General features: G+C 37.9%; 1 protein-coding gene across 5 annotated transcripts in view; it reads left to right on the forward strand.

Moving 5' to 3' along the window:
- Window positions 1–17,352, forward strand: part of BTRC (beta-transducin repeat containing E3 ubiquitin protein ligase) — a 121,957-nt gene that overhangs the window by 13,595 nt on the left and 91,010 nt on the right. For 2 of the 5 annotated variants that reach the window (XM_050336094.1, XM_050336110.1), the window contains exon 2: window positions 14,149–14,256. The exons of 1 other annotated variant lie outside the window; for it this stretch is intronic. In XM_050336094.1, coding sequence (XP_050192051.1) covers window positions 14,149–14,256 — 108 coding nt within the window. Of the gene's footprint in view, window positions 1–3,091; window positions 3,161–14,148; window positions 14,257–17,352 lie in introns of all 5 variants that reach the window. 2 more of the 5 variants (XM_050336086.1, XM_050336102.1) reach the window with 2 other exon arrangements.

Below are 17,352 nucleotides of genomic sequence, written 5' to 3' on the forward strand. Positions count from 1 at the left end.
GGAAAGTAACATTGTCATGACTATTAGAAAAGGGGAAAATTACCCTAGCAACCTGACTTCTTATCATGGAATATGCTGGAACAGATGCTATGGGAAAATACTATGTTTATGAATTATATTGAACCATAAGCATGAGCAATGTGTGCTCATGAAAATACAAAAATGAGTAGGTCTTGCTGGGCAATTAATTGTATTGCTAGTAGAACTGGCCTTGAATGGAATAATCGTGGAAGATTTTAGTGTTGATTGATAATACAGCTTTCAAACAAGGCAGTTTTCTGTGTCTCACATCTTTTTAAAGCTGGGGGAACAGGGGCTATTTTATTTTATTTTTTTAAATTGTCAGGTGTGTAAGGGTTCCTCTTACAGTGTGTCTGCTGTCATTCAGATACTGCAATTCAGAACATTTTAACCAGATGTACTACTTAATTGCCTCTCTCTGCTGAAGAATGCATTCCTAGGGGTCGCTCACAGTGTGCCTTAGAGAACAGAAATTAAGAATTTAGGAAATCAGTTGTAAAAGTTCAGCCAATGGTCAATCTCTGAGGTTTTAATTAAATTACACTTTTCTATCCATTCTTGTCTTGACGTGGACGGGGGCTCACTTGTGCAAATATCCCACTTAAATGGCATAAGCAGCAGTATGTGGGTAGTGACATACCTCGTGCTGGTAACATTTGCTTCTCTTCTCTATAGTCTGATTTCTTCTTAGATGAGGGCAGGTTTATCAAACGTAGAGGAGACAGACCTCATTGAGAGGATTTTGCAAATATGGTGTTGAGGGATGAGTGATGGGTCTTAGTTTCTCCTATTTTTGTATTTAATTTGTCAGCACTGAAAAATAAATTGAGTTTACAGTAGCTGCTAATCTGCCAAAAGTCCTGATGACTTTTTATTACTGATACTTAAGCAACGTTTCTTTCAAGTCACAAAAAACTTGTGTTGGCAAGAGTTTGTTTAAATAGAAATACAGTGTTATCTTTGATATTGGAAACACTCCTGCATGAGAGTAATCCTGTTGATGACAACAGATCTGTTAATACACTAAAATATTTGCAGGACCAGGGTCTTCAAATTGATGGTTTAAATCTCTGTCTTAAATCAGTTATTCAGACCACTCTGGACTAATGGGCTAACAAATGTTAAGCAACCTGCCGGTCCAAAGAGGAAACTTGACTGTTATCCTTTAATTTGTAGGTTAAGTGACAGAAACAGGAAGAAATTAAGTCATTTTCCACAATTTGTTGTGGGAACTTGGGCACATCCGAGACTGGTGTTCAGGTCTCTGCTTCCGACACTGTGATTTCAAAGGACTGTTATTTCTGCTTGTTTACAAAGGCTTTTTTCTTTCTTTCTTTTTTTTTTTTTTTGTAGATATACACTGTGCTGTGCTACTTTGAAAAAGCAACTAAGCTCTTGAGCCAGAAGTAAAATGTGGGTTTCTGTAGTGTTCTTGCTAGATAGAGGTAGCACTTCGTATAGTTTATTCCATTTTCAAAGCAGGTAGAAATGTCAACAGTTCCTCTCAGCAAACCTGTAAGGTGGGTTAAATGAGTGTTGTCCTCATTTTACAGTAGTAGAAAGACTAACCACCCATGAAGTTAGTGCTGAAGTAAGGATTAGGTCTCAGCCGATGATGCTTCTAGCTGTGTGAGAAGTCCCCTAAAACATAGTTTGTTACTGTGCTAAGCATTGCAGGTCCTAACTCAGTAGGTGAATGCAGTAATGAGATATACTTGACTTTAATTTATCAGCACAATGGTGATTATTAAAATTCATGTTTAACTGAGATCACTGGCTAAGACACCAGGGCATAATCTTACTGCTACTTTGAAAGATTTAAGAGGATTTAAATTCAAACTGTAGAGAAGCAAAAATAACTAATGTTCAAAGTATATTGTAAAATCCTGTACGTATACTTCTCTTTAGAGGCACAAATTTAGTCTGTTCTAGTTCTTATTTAAATTTCAAATTCCAAGGCTGGATTACCTCTCCACCATAGGTGAGAAGGTTCGTCATTCAGTGGTGACATGTTTTTTCTCTCCAACCAGTTGTATTTTTTAGAGTACCAAGGTGGATACAGTTCCTACAAACTTAATATTGTGTTGACTCAAGAATGAACAAAGGTAAACTCACGTTGAATACAACCATTCTGAAAATGAGAAAGCTTCTTCTAGCCATCTGGGAGGAGTTGTAGGGGCACACATCTGCTGGTTTGGAGGGCAAGTATTGTAAATTAAGAAAGGAATTATGAAGTAGTTTCCAGGAGTAAGAAGGATCTCTGGATTTGGTGTCTGTGGATGGTCCTGTCTGGTCCTGTTGCTTAGATGTGATTTTGATTTTAATATCTAAGCATCTCTTTTTTGGAGGGAATGGGAACAGTTGAATCCCCTTGAATGTGAGAATGTCTTCAAACTACAAATGAATGTCATACCAGGCATTGTTTCATTTTTTGGTGCATCTTTTTCTTAGCTGTAAGCTATATGTTCATCCAGAGCAATTGGATGTCTTGCCTTTTCCTCAATTCAATAAGGCATGAAAACGATAAATGGGGAGGAGATTATATTTGTCTGTCAGTTTGAGGCATAATTTATGGCTGTGTGTGAGTATAGTTTCCTCTTACCCCAGTATTAAGGCTACACCTTTTCAGGGATTTTCCATAATCTCTTCATCTTGTCCAGTGTCTTGGTCTGACTGTGTTGAAGATGGTAACTGTGAAAACACTCATACTCCTGTTTTGACACCATTTATTTAGTGTCAAAAGCATTAATGACCATTAGTCTTTTCTACTGCACCCACCACAGAGGCTGTGCTTATCCAAATGCATTTGTGTGGAAATTTTAAAGAAATGCCTATATATACTGAATTGAAATATAAAATGGTGGAAATCGTAAAAATTATTGTGACTTTATTAAAAAAATGTTCTTAAAGCAGCTGATATCAGAAGAGTAAACAAGAACTAATCTGGGTACTAAACCTTCATATGTGGCTTAAAAAAATCTGCATTGTTTAAAATGCTCCAGAATTTAGACTTAGGTTAGCTAGGTCCCAGTGTAAAAGGAGGTCTCTCTTTATGTCTATTCTCTCCTAGCCCCGAATACACATGCCAAAAGATGGATTCCAACTTATATCTTCTGGATACCAAGCATGGCTAAAGCAGGTTGGACTGTATTATTGTTATTCATCTCATGTGAGGGACCGTGTTGGACACCTGTGCTTGTCTCATTAGTGAAGTACATAAATGAGGGTGTAATGAAGTTACAGTGCCATGTTAGCTGATACCCCTCATAGCCATCACTGTTTTGTGTTTATGCATGCTGTGTTTGTATAACATTTTCTCACCAGTCTGATGAATGTGCACTTCCTGTAAATCAAAGTTCAAAATGCAGTCACCTGAAAGCGAAGAGGGTCAGTGTCTGAAAAACAAATCTGCAACAACAGCTTGAATTACAGAATTAAAATGGGCCTTCAAACACAAAGCTGCATGGTGGTGGTGTTGGTAATAATGGGGAGGCCACTGGGTTAAAACTCAAGAGAATTGCATCTAACATCTAATTCAGATCTGCCTGGGTGAATCAAGTATGGACACTTACTCACATCACATAACAATTGTGCAGTTTGACACAGTGTGACACTGTGGGGAGTCCCCACTCGGAAGTGGCCTAGTGCTATATTACTCTGGCTGTTATTAAAGGCCAGGCTTTAGATGTCTCAGCAGTCTGCCTCTAGCAATTGCTGTCAGCTTTTCACTTTTGTGAGTGAAAAATCCCCCTTCAGAAAAAATAGCTTAATTTATAAATGGCGTGTACAGATCTCTTCTCTCATGAAGATTACGTACATGATGAATCCTGTGTCCTTGAGAATACATGGCTTAAAGTTGCTGTTTTTGTAAAAAACCAGAATGATTGTGTTGTTATGGCAACAAAAACTGGAAATATGAAAACAGCACAGATAAGCTGCATCCTGTTGTCATGGCAACTGCAGTTGTGAAATGACGAAACGTGATGGTGAAGGGATCTATGGTACTGCGAGCCCATCAGAAACAAAGAGCCAAGTCACTTGAGCAGAATGTGAGGGAATGAAAAACTGCGGCAGCAAAGCCTCTTAAACCATTTGAGTTTCACTGCAGGTACTAACAGGAAGGTTTTTATTCTCTCCACTTACAAGCAGTAGTAAGTAGAAACTTGCTTGTGCAAGTTGCTTACTGCTGTTAACTTACACTGACTTCTGTGAAACTGAGCAGAGCTTGAACACCTGTAAGAAGATGGGCATTGAGTCCTATATTGCATTTGCAAACCATTTCTTTGAATGAGTGATGTGCTGCAAAGGTGAAACATGCTTTGGAGCTTCTTTCTGAGAGGCCATTTCTCTCTCTTTCCAAGTCCTGACTAGTGAAGGTCAGCTGGGACACTGAAGCTTATGTTTTCTTGATTTAAACTTTGCTGAGCTGGAGGCAAGGTGTCTCAGAGGAATCTCAACTCTGCAATTATTGTCTCACAGAGCTCAAGTTTGTTGACCTATGGGGCATGGCATCAGTTTCTGTTTCTTATGTGGTAGGTTGGGAGAACAATAGGAAGAGGATTGTATGGCTGTTCTGTTTTTCTTTTACTTCTGAGGCAAACAGACCAGCATTATATTACCAGTGCTCTGATGCAGGTGGAATAAATGCTTTTTTGGCTCTGAAAAATATTGAGGGGAGCAAACCCCAAAATGCTCAGTAAAGTTTCACAGGAGGCTTTCACATCAGGCAACCTCAAAAAATAGAACAACTTGCACTTAAAAAAAATATTTTTTGTAAGTGTGCTTTCCTTTTGATTTTTAGTTTATTGTTATTCGTTCTAAAGTCTATCTAAAACGTCCTTACTCCTGCTTGATCCAAGTAAAAGTTACAAAGCTGTGCTTGTGTCAATTAGCAGATTCTGCATGGAAATAGCTTTGCTATTCCAATTTCAGTGCTGTGATTTCACCACAGGAAATAGAAGGGTAAGGGGTTTGATACAAAGGGTGGGAACTTGATCAAAAGAAAGAGCTTTCATGAGAAGCAGAGAAGTAAAATTTTTTTGAGGTGAGACTGATTTGGCATAGGATATGAAAACCTGTAGGCTTCTTTAAAACTATGTATTGAAAAGAAAGCCACTTCTGATGTATGTAAAAGTAATACTCTGCATATGCATCCAGATGGAATGGGGCCTGTGCATCAGGTTTATTCTCTTGGTGGTTGTGTTTTTAACAGGATCCTAACTTAATGATTTTTTTTTTCCCCTCAGCATGGCTGAGTATTGATCTGCTGCCTGACTTATACAGAATGTGAGAAGTATCCCAGTAACACATTGTATTAATGTGGACTAAAAGCAGTTTATATTACAGATGAAGTGGAGGAAGATGGAGTTCTGCAAGACTGGACACATACTATAAATATCCATAAAGCTGACAATTTTATCTAAAAACAGTGCTGGCTGGATTTGCGTATTTTCAGCCTACTTAAACTGGAGATAATAGTTGAACACTACCTGAGCATGGGTTGCCCACACTGATGCCATTACCCTCTACCCTTTAATGGCAGGGTTTATATTTAATGTTGTTGTGCTGTAGTGGAGAGCTGTGTTGTGTTCTTATGTGGGCTTGAGGAAATACAATACCAATGGCCAGAACTGCATGTTGCTTTAAGACTAGCATTTTAAGTAACCTGCAATGTTCTCTTTACTCCATCTGTTTTCCTTAAGTTCATCTTTTACAACACAGCAAACACCTACATTTGGTTTATTCAGGCTTGATCTTCATTTAAACCTTTTTGCTGCCAGCAGTCTGTAACATCCCATCACCTAGATGCTGAGCCTTTGGAGACAAGCCACAATTGACTTCTGAGGGGAGGAAGGGGGAAAACATTTGTGTATAAATACGATCAATAGATATGACATTCCAATTCCTATATTATGTGGACACCTCCTATAAATTAAACTAAATTGTGAAATCGGGCAAGTTAAGCTAATTAGCTGAAACACTTAGAAAATATTATTTTAATTATATAAACTGGGAAGTAAAAGTATCATTTATGTGGCTTGTCAAACATGCTAAAGCTAATCCCTCCCCTTTTCATAGCATTGTGAGCAAGTATGCATCACATAGGATATGTAATATAATGCACTCATCTGAGCCTTTCTGCCTCCCACTGTCTTTTGTAGTAGAATTTTTAAAGCCAAGTTATAAACCTGTAAATGTGTTTTATGCTGAAAATTCTTGGTGATACCTTAACTAGATTGGTACCAGCAAAGGCCAGTATAATCAAAACAAGGCACTTCAGATATTAATGGTCTGCACTTCAGTCAAGTCAGCTGGAAAAGAGAGTGTAAAAACCAGGACTATGGTGAAAACAGGATTCTTCCACTAAAATTGCACTTCCGTGAGAGAAAAATGCAATGATTCTGGAAATATTTTGGTTGTGTAATTTTGTCATTTAGCATCTCCTCCTTAACTTCTAAAACATATATTCTATTTTCAGTGGACCCATATGCTTTTTAAAATTTAGATACTAACTCCTTGGGTGGAAAGTAGAAATAAGATTTCTTTCTGCAGTTCATTTATTAATACTTGGCACTCATATAGAACTTTACGTGCTCAAAGTGCTCTGCGGACATATCAGTTATCCTTGAGACACTTTTGTGTGGTAGGTGCATAACAATAATTCGGAGAGATTTTATGGAATTAAATAAAACTGGAGATGAGGGAAAAATCTAATGAAACCTCCATTTCATCTCTCTACCAGTGTAGGTTTGTTCTGTAGTTTGCAGTTTGTGTCATGAAAATCAAGAGTGGAGTTTCAGAAGTGTTCCCAGCTGAAAGGGGTTTCAACATACTTGTTAGGATGCCATGTTACTCTGCCCAAACTCATGTGGAATGCCTGTGTCAAAGAATTAGATTTATCTCTTATGGCATAATAAGATTTGAAATTGGTTGGAATTGATCAGGCTTTATAGAATCATAAAGGTTGAAAAGACCTCTAAGGATCATCGAGTCTAACCATATGATGTCCATCAGACATGATGGAGCTTAATGGCAGCTGTGTTTTCTTGCTTACCAAGGAGCTTCGTGTGCTTGGTCTTGTAAGATCTCCGCTTAAAGCCTTCGAATAGTTTCATGCTTTAGACCTTGGTGAGATTGCTCTTAGTAAGTTTGTGTAGGGCTTGACGAACACTATCTTTGGTGTTGCTTAAAGAAGCACACACAAGTCTGCATGTTTTACTCTTTAGAGTACAGCATCTGAATCTTAAAGTTCTGCAGCTGCACTGGGTTTAGGTTTATCAGCTCTATTCATTGAAGAGCTGTAATTATGAAAACATTAGTATTGTCTAGTTCAGATATGATCTACACAAGTTCCCTCAAGCACTTGGCAATTGAGGATCTTGTACATCTTATAGATGCTGGAAGCTGGCCCCTTTCTGGGGCATGTAGTTTCTGTTGACTTGGAATCGCAGACACTGAACTCCAGTAATAACTCTTTGCGGAAAATATTCCTTCACAAACATTTACCTAAAAGCTGTGATTTGATCCTCCCGGATCCCACTCAGGTAAGTAATTATTTGGATAATCTCAATATGTAAACCTTTTTCCATATCTTATCTTTGATATTTAAGAGTAGTTAGTGAACTGGAATCTCTTGTAAAAAGTTACTGTTGGCTAGGGAGTTACCAAGGGATTAGAGAAGAGTTTGTGTAATACGTATGTTAAGGAAAATTTACTGAGCAATTACTTGCAAAGTGGGAGGCTGAAGGAAAAGGAACCCTTTACAGCATTTGGAGCTCTGTGTGCACAGCAAAGCTGGCAGAATGTAGTAACACCCTGAGGGTGAAGGGGAAAACCATTGCACTGAAGTCAGTGATCTGTACCAGGGTAAGAAGTCCAGTATTTCCTACATTTGGAATCTAGGAAGTGTTGTAATTGAACCCTAGTAGCATGTTCCAACCTCTGATTTGTTTTGAAGTCACATCCTAATTTGCAGTTTGTGAAAAATACTCTGAGAGTCTTTAATAAGGTAGCTCAATTACTTTTATTACGGCAAACAAGAGCACAAACCATTTTTAATCATCCCCATACATGCCTATGGAAATGTGACCAAGATGTCTGAATGTAATAGAAGCTGAGAAACTGTGCAAAGCACTGGTTATGACAGCAACCACATCATGCTCTTCATGATTCTGGTGCAATATGTGCAGCTAGAAGAGCTGACAGTTTGTGGGGTAGTTGAACTGTGGGAGATCCTTCTCATAATCATAGTCCGAGGATTGTTGCAGTTGCCTCTTTATTGTTATAAATTCATTTTCATCCTTTCAAGAAAAACTGGCAGTGACATAGTCAGAATTACCTGGTTTTAATTGTGGGAAAGTGGTCTGGGGAGCAAGGAGGTGTAAATTTTAACTGTATGGGTTTTGACTGTTGTTTCTGGTTTAATTAAGATATACAGCTTTTAATGTTTTTCTTATTTTCAAATGAAAGCAGGCAAAAAACTTTCTCCAAAAGTTATAAAAGTATTAATTTGCTCTGAGCCATTTTAGTCTCTTTGGTAAGTTCATAATTGGGCAGGATTTTTTTTTAAATGGGTATTCTTGTCTCTCAGGTATATAACTGCTCCATAACTGGTAAATCTATATTCATATGTTAGGCTTTGTAAAGGCATATTATTTACACAATTCACTTGAATGGCTCCTTTGAAAGCTGTGTGGCTCTCTCATGTAATTACGTATTTAGTATGCCTTGTATCCAGTGTTGGGATAGGGGGGAAAAGAAAAAAATGAAGCCCCACAAAAACTACTAAAATAAATAATAATAAAATAATATCCTCATTCAATTTTTGAAGGTTTTTTTAAGTTGTATTATATGCTTTTTCTCAGATAAGAATCCTGTTTGATCAAGAGCTACCAAAGATAAAAATGAAATTTGTGTGGCATGTTTTTTAATTGTGAAAGTATACAAGATACACTGGGAATTAAGTTTTTTTATACTTGTATCATATATATTTAATCAGACAATGCCTCTCAGAACAGTAGAGGGAAAAATAGGAGATACCTTTTAATATTCATGTATATGTGAGAGGTTAAAAGGGTGAAAAGTAGACCAAAGAAATGAACCAAAATCACTTTTTAGCCAGAAGTAGTTTTCTGAAATTGTCAAGTTTTGTGAGACCAACATTTGTAATGGAAGTGGCAGCTGCTTTATCTGATAGGTTTTATGCAATGTATTCCATTCTGTGGTGACAGGAATAGTTTACACTGGACACAATGTGAAAGTGATGTGTGTTATATATTTGGCATTGGCTTAGTAAAGTATGTGGCCAAAAAAAGGATAAGAAGAACTAAGGTTGAAGGATATTGGGGTTTGTTCTCCCATTTTTCTTGTTATATATGATAAAAATAATTTTGAATATGAGGAATCCCAGTAAGATCTGAGCATGTTTGATAAAGGATCAAAATTCCTAAGTCACATGTCCTGTGAATTAGATTTTATAGAGCATGCATAAAACAATAGTGTGAAAGAGACTTTCAGGGAGAATGTATTTGCCAGCCATCCTATATTCACTTTCTAAAGTGATGAAAAAAAGAGGTGAGGAAAGACCTGTCTACTTGTCTCAAGCTCAGGTCTGGTTTATATAGTTTTAATACTCTTCAGAGCATCCCTTATGCTTTATCTGCTCCAGTGTGTGGTAGGATTTTTAGCACCTCTTTTCGCCTCTTGTGCTTGTTTTTGTAACAGTTAGAACTTGTGTTGCTGTTTTTCTTTGCACAGCTTTATCCAGTTCCCTGGCTTATGATCAGCTGGACCAAGTAGAAAAAGTCCCATTTGTCTCAGTTTTTAAACTCTTCAGCTCTTGTCAACGTGTCACATTCTCTTTCTGCTCCTTAATGAAAATATTGCGTGAACAGGATCTAAATTCCCATCTCCCAAAAGAAGTAGAAATTGTTATTGGTTTATCTTTATAGTTCAGCTGCATAAGGCACTGGGCACTGAACTAAAAGGGAAAAATAATTCTGAACTAGGAAAGGATTGGAATAGATGTGGTTAGCAACTGATATGAGTACTTTATACAGTAGGCCAAATACCAGCCCTTGGGAAAAAAATTGGTTTGCTTCTTGGGTTTGTCTCTAACTTGTGAAGATGTGCAAAAATGTAGTAGGTTGTCTTTAAATCAAAGGTGTTTTAGGTGCACAGGTTGCCATAAATTTGAGTGCAGGGTTCAGAGAGGGATAGTGCGTTATTATACTTTATTATGTTAAAACACGTCACAGTCATTCTTGTACTATCATCTCATTAATTTCTCAGAAGTGATTATAATGAAAATATCCTTAAATAGTTGTTTGATTTTCTTTTGGTCATTCTTGTTTTGTAGTGAGCTCAATACAGGAGTTTGTTTTCCTACCTGTGCACTATAATTGTGAATTGTAGTAGACCAAGAACTTGTGATTTTTGCCCATGTAGAACCACTTAGTTTTACAGGACAAGGTGATATATTTCTGACCTGTAACACAATTTACTAAAACTGTGTTAGTTACCCCTAGTATATTGTATTTGCTGAAGGACTAGAAGAGAACAAATTTGATAAAAAAAGCCCAGTCTGAAATGGTAATATATAATCTTGTAATGCAATAGCAAATAAAGTAAATAACCAATTTTTATCACTGGCAAAAATTTAGCCATTGAGCATATGTTGAGATTTGTCTTTAGAACATCAGATAATTGGAAGAGAGGGTAGGCTATTAGAGGCAGAACATCTGATGTAGTAAAAAAATGTTCCTGCACTATAGTTACAAGAATAATTGAATAGGTTAAAATAAGTCTTCCCTTCAGCTCATGGTTACTGCCCACTCAGCTCAGCCAGTGGCTGTCAATACTTCTAGCCTATTTTAATTCAAAATAAGGAAAGCCCATTTTAATCACCAGAGGAGCAGCTGGTACCAGCCTCTGTCAGAAGGAGGATGCTGGTCTTGCTTGAAAGTGTACTCCCTGTGTTTATTTTGTGGGAAAATACGTTTCAGAGTTCAGGAAATGGGACTTTAAAATCAATTGGAAAAAGAAATTTTTTTTTGGTCAAATAATTCCCTATTTTATGCCACTCAATGTGTATTAAAGATGCTTAGCTTTTCTAAATAAAAAGCTTTGCGTCTCTGGGTCTGAAAGTCGTGCAGACATCCGAAGTATTAATGCAACTGAGAGTTAGGAAAGTAGAGAGGCTACTGCATCCTGGCCCAGTACTTAGCAGGCAATATCAGCATTCCCATTTGGCTATAGCCCAAGCGCTGTGCCTCTGTATCTTTGTTTTGAAGAGTCGATGTAGATTGACTTGAGTTCAGGAGAGGATTTTGTCAGTCAGCTTTCAAGTCATGAACATTGAGGCCAGTCCCTTGTTTGTGGAGCTGACAGTACAAAAGTGAGTGTTTGACACGTGGCTTGCTCAGTGGATGGGGATAGAGGCTGTTGAGATTTTTCAGAGATCAGGCTCTAAATGAAGTTGTTCTGTTGGGTCACTCATCTGATTTACACACAAGCTGTTTCTATTGAAGCACCTGGGGCCTTTTGTTCAGGCTTGTGAATAAGTCTTTTTCAGTCACCAACAGTAATTTAGTGTCTGCTTCCTTCAATAGGTAAAAGGCAAGTACAGGAAGGACATTTTCTTCCACACTATGTGCACCTTCACACTTATTTTTTTAAGATAGATGACAGAACTGCATGACTGTTTTAAATTTTGTTATATACTGGAGCAGATTCAGAAGTCATCTAAGGTGTTGGTAATTTTTTACTCCATACTTCCTAATTCTAGAATATTACTAAGCATCAAGAATGCATAGGTGAGTAATGATATCCTCTGTAGGTACACAGAGCTCTGCAGAATAGCCCTTCAGTGTTTTCCTTTGTTATTGTGACAATTTTAGAGGAAGACATTTCATTGCTTTATAAGTGCCCTGGCACAATGGAGTGCCCTACTTGCAGCTTGTAGTGACTGACTTGAGCCATAATCTCACATAAACTTTGAGTCAACATAAACCTGCCCCTCTGCTGACGGTATGCTCCTCATTTTTCCTGCCTCTGTACCTTTACATGCTTCTGTCAAATATTTAAAGTAACTTTTTTTTTCTTGTCAGTTTTAGTGGCAATCAGTTCTTTGAGTTTGTTGTCACTGCACAAAAACTTGAGCCAGCTCAAGGGATGGGAAAGCCTGAGAATATGGAATAAATGATTTCTGCAAGTCTTGGATAAGTCTTTGTGCAAAAAACAAAACAACAAAACAAACAAAAAAAACCCCAAAAAAACCCCCACAAAACCACAAACAAAACCAAAACAATAAAAACCCCACCCCATTATGCTGTGAATCCTAGGATGGGTAATGGTAACCAGCTGATGCTTACCTAGTGAATTTGCTCATCAGAGGCACCATGTAATGGATCTCCCTTGTTACTGTGATGTTCTTGGAGAGTAATAAACAAGTTTGATTTGAGTAAATGTATTATTAAAATGGTGAACTGCTTAACCATAGATGTCCATTTCATATATAAATATTAAAAAAAAAATCACAACAGCTTTCAAGCTGCAGTGATACATATTACATTGCAAAGAAAAGATTGCTGGAATTTGGGAGGGTTTTTTATGTGGGAGTGTTTGGGAAGTTAAGATAGCAGACAAGGAAGTATGGCTCATTTTTGTAGCTTGTTATAATACTATGGCTGTAATTTTTTAGGCTTCAGGGGGGCATTATGTACAAATTTATTTGATATGTAATACTATGAAGCACTCAAATTTTAGAGTTTCAGTATCTTTTTAAAGTGAAGAGGTTTTTTTTTGATTTTTAAAAATTAAAATAAGGTGAGGAATTTATTTTAAGGTATCATAAACTTCTAGTAAGTACATTTCTGTGGGTTATGTTCCCCAGCAGGCTTTTAATACTATTTCTGGAACAGCAGTGTAAATTGCAACAAAATACAGCAAAGAATGTGGTGACAGACAGGGTTAATCTCGCTGTGTCTGTCTGCACAGGACCAGATTATGGATGTTGGTGATCACCTTTCTGCTCATGCCGAGATGGGTTGTGTTGCTCTTACATAGTCGTTTAGTGCAAGATTGTGCAAGGTTGTCTAGCCCTCTTAAGAGCAGCACGAAACGGTGGCTCAGAAGGCAGCTGTCATTTCATACCCATTCCAGCTGCCCTTTCTGCTCAGATTTCCTCCCATCCCCCCCGTTTCAAAAAAAAAAAAATAAATAAAAAGGGTGGAGGGGAGAGGATTGCAAAAAAGAAGAGTATGAGGGTGTAAAATCTCTAGCAGCTAATCTATCACATCCTTCAGTTTTCATGGCTATCTGCCAATTTAAAATACACTTGTTTTTTCCTGCCTTGCCAGTAATTAGACAAATGCAGTAGTGCTTATGGCATCAAAAACTCCGTGGCTGGTAAAAGCAATTGCTATCATAATGCATCCCTAAATTTAATAGTAGTGGTGTAAAATGAATAAGCAGCTCTCTATTTCAAGGGGTAATGGCTTTAACTATCAACATGGCTAGTATTTTTCTTGATTGGCTGCTTTGGCTCCTTTTCTGTACTTGTGTTTGTAGGAACTGAATCAATTTATTGTAACAGTTGTATTTTATTTAACAAACAACAAGGCAAGCAGAAACATGAAACTCCTATGAAGCATCACCAACTTCCTGTTCTCTTTGGATTGCAGGTTTTTTCTTTTGTCCCCTTTAGAGACAAACCCTAAACCTTTTCTTTCCTTGCAAGTATTACACCTAAAGTTGTTGTTTCCTTTTCTGCTTTCCTTGCAAAATTTCTTGCCTTGTATTGTGCCTGGCACATTACCGTGCATGGACAAAAGGTCCGATTAATTGGAGAGAAACTTTTTATTACTGGAAAAACTCGACACATTAGTGTAGAAAATTGATCAAAAATTAGTTTCTTGATCTGTAGTGCTTTTTTCTTGCTGCTATGACATCTGTAAAGCTTCTCCCAAGGAAAAGACGCATCAGCAGTTTGTGTTCTCCTAAAGAGGTCTCAGTCTTTAAGGCCAGGTGCAGTTGCGTTGATGCCATTTGGCTATGCCTTAAAAGTTCCTGTAATCTGTGCCATCCTGTCTCATACAGTCCCATCTCATAGTTGTCCTTTCTCTGCAGTGCTCTATGCCCAGATCTCTGTGGCTGGGCTGCTCCAGCCTGGCGGACAGCATGCCCTCGCTGCGATGCCTGTATAACCCAGGGACTGGCGCACTCCCAGCTTTCCAGGTACTTTCTGTCTTTCCCCACTCCTTTTCTCTCCATCTGTGTAAGTGTGCATCTCCTCCTTTACTTGCTTGCTTTATTTCCATTTATTCTGGTTCATACTCAGTGCCTCTCCTATGTCATTCAGATCTTTGGTATTTAAACCCTCTTGTGTAGATTCAGGGCAGCTCAGTGCTGGGGCGTTTCCATTTACCTTGATATAATTTAATTATTTTACCTAAATTGGCTTGATACCATCATTTTTTCCATTGGCTTTCAATTGTGTCAAAAAATATCACTTAATTATATCTGGCAAACAGTGTCCATCACACAGTCTCCAATCTGGCTATTCATGCAGTGATTCCCCTCCTATCTAAATGTTTTGTGTGCCACTTAGAGGAGACTGAGGGGGTGGGTTCATTGCTATAGTGATAATTGACGCCAGCAATTGTTTACTTTGTCTTTGTTAGCAGTCGTCTGGACATTTTGACTACAGAAAATTATTGTACAAGTAAGCTGTCCATCAAAAGGCAAATAAAGGAAACCACTGGGTTTTTTTTCCTTTGGTCTCTGAATTTGTTAAATTCAGGCTTTTCTCTGTCATGAGACAGCTTCCTGCCAAATGAGTTTGTTCAGACCGTTTGGGTGACTAGTCAGTCTTAAAAGTGCAGACATTGTCCTGTGGGTAGAGAATGAGACAGGTATTGGGTGATCATCTAGAAACCTTGAGACAAGGCTCTCAAGATCATTGTAAGCATTTTTGGTGACGTGAACATGAACAGCAGAGACTGGGCAGCAGAGATGTTACATTCACACTGGATACTCTGAGATATTTTGTGTACTGCAGTGACTGAGGGATTTCTCTGTGGAGAACAAGTTTACTGGAGCTCATGGTTGCATGAACTTTTACTTGAAGGTTTATGCTGCTGGATTATACTACTGCTGACCTAACCTGTGGCAGAGAGTTTTATTCACCGGCATCTCACAAAACCAGGTCTAACGAATAAGCTAAAATCTTTCTGAAATTTTCAGTTGTTTTAGGGAAAGTTAATTATATACCTCTAAAGGAAAGCATGCAAAGATTATTCTGAATTTGACTTCTTGCTCACAGGGCTAGGATAGTACTGTGGAAATAATCCTCTCAGTCTCAGGGGAGGCTTAAGTGTCTTGCGTCATTTTGCTGCAACTCTTTTTGCTGACCCAGCAGTAGCACTGAGGGACTCTGGAAGGTGTCCTGCCAGGCCTCCTTTGCTGAAGCAGGCTTTTAGCAGAGCTTTCCAGGGGTGAGGGGGAAGGCGACTTTTTATTAGTCTAAGAGGACTCTGGAGGCAACAGAAGGAGTTTAGACTCCTACTTCTAATCCTGATTTGCATAATTTGACTAAATCGGATGGGCCTAATATTTGGGCTTTTGGCTTTTGAATAAATCTCAGATCTCTTTAAGCTCAGGTTTTAGAGAACCTTAGCAGTATATGGAATGTAATTTATAAACTCAAATTGGGACTTCTTTCTTTCTACTTCAGTTAGTTTTGGTTATTCAGACTAAGCATATATCACAAAGGGGAAGGAAAATTAACTTCTTCTAGCTGAAGATATTCTTGCTAATGATAGATATGAACAATGACTTTTTTGCTAATGCAGTGCATTGATATTTGGGGTCAAGTGAGTCAGCTGCACAACCGTTCATCGTGTTCTGCCTTCTTGGGATAGTAGATGGATTTTGACATTTGCATTTCTGCAGATTTTGAGAGACATTTCCATATGTATTTAGTAATTGTGGGAATTGGGAAGTATATCCCACTTGCCATCTGAAACGGTATGCTGGTACTCTTCTCTGAACTCTGACTGCTATGTTGAGGAACACTTTTATTGACAGTTGAGAGAGAAAACAAATTGCCAGCAACAACCTCTGCAGCAATGAGTCATCCACATTTCAGTCCATTTTTTTCAATGGGCTTTGGCTGATCCCCATTAGCTTGCATGGTTTGGAGAAAACTCCCTTCTGAGGCATGGCTTCTGCATTTTCCAGTGCAGAAGGGAGTGGCTTTGAGCCTGCTTGAAACTGTGATGTTGCATTATTTCATCATTCTTTAATGCTTTTTTTGGTATTGAATCTTCAGCAAAGCAGTAAAGACTGTCTTGTAGCCCAGCAAATTTTCTCATATTAAGTTACTTTCTTTTTTCTATAGCAAGCTTGAAGTAACTGGAGAAGCATATCAATGTTCTTTGCTTGTGGCAAAAGAGAAGATGCCATCTGGAAGGCTACTTAGTCACTGCTGAATTTGTCTAGTTATTTACATGCCTACCTTCAGATGCTCAGACAGAAACATGGAAAGAGGCTCTTTTTTAATAGATCGGTTAAAGTCTTGCTGACTCCTCATGGGAAGCATTGGCAGGTAGTCAATTTAGAGATTATTCTGTTAATATGTCAAGTAACTTCATTTTTCTTCTTTGTGTGTTTTTATTATTGGAGACACTTATGTGAAAACAGGATCTTCTGGTTCCTCAGCTCTGTTTGGCAATTATCCTGCAGTGGGAAAGGCTAAACCCATGAATAGGGGGATAAGGAACTAGAAACAGTTCTTTTTTTGTATCTTTTATCTAAAAGGCTTTCTAACTGATTGTCTATTGTGTAATGGAATTTCATAGCAATCACGGTGGAAGATGGCAGCAAACTGGAACATGAACTTCTATAAGGCAGTGTGGGAAGGGATCAAAGAAGATATTTTAACTAGAGAAAAAGGCCAACCATTCCATTTTTAGTGTCTTGGATGCCACATTTTACTGTACTTTTATTCTGCAAAGCAACTGAAAACTAGGATGCATGTATATTCTCTTAATAATCAGAAATAAATTTATGCAGAACATATACTCTTTTTTCCTAGAAATTTGTGCCTTAGAAGTTTCCAGATGTGCCAACAGGTGTCTGTTTTCATTACATTTTTCATTTGAAGATAATTAGTTTCCCTGTTAAAATATTTTTCCATGCATGCTCACAAGGCTCTGTTTATGTTGTCTCAGCTCTTTCAAAATTCAAATTTACATTTACACTCATCAAGTATGCCAAGGCAATGATTGTATTAATCCTTCCAAGTTTGCAGAAGGCCACAGTATTTCCTTA

The sequence above is a fragment of the Myiozetetes cayanensis genome, unplaced genomic scaffold, assembly GCF_022539395.1.
Source record: "Myiozetetes cayanensis isolate MyiCay16 unplaced genomic scaffold, myiCay2020 scf10, whole genome shotgun sequence".
NCBI classification, from domain to species: domain Eukaryota; kingdom Metazoa; phylum Chordata; class Aves; order Passeriformes; family Tyrannidae; genus Myiozetetes; species Myiozetetes cayanensis.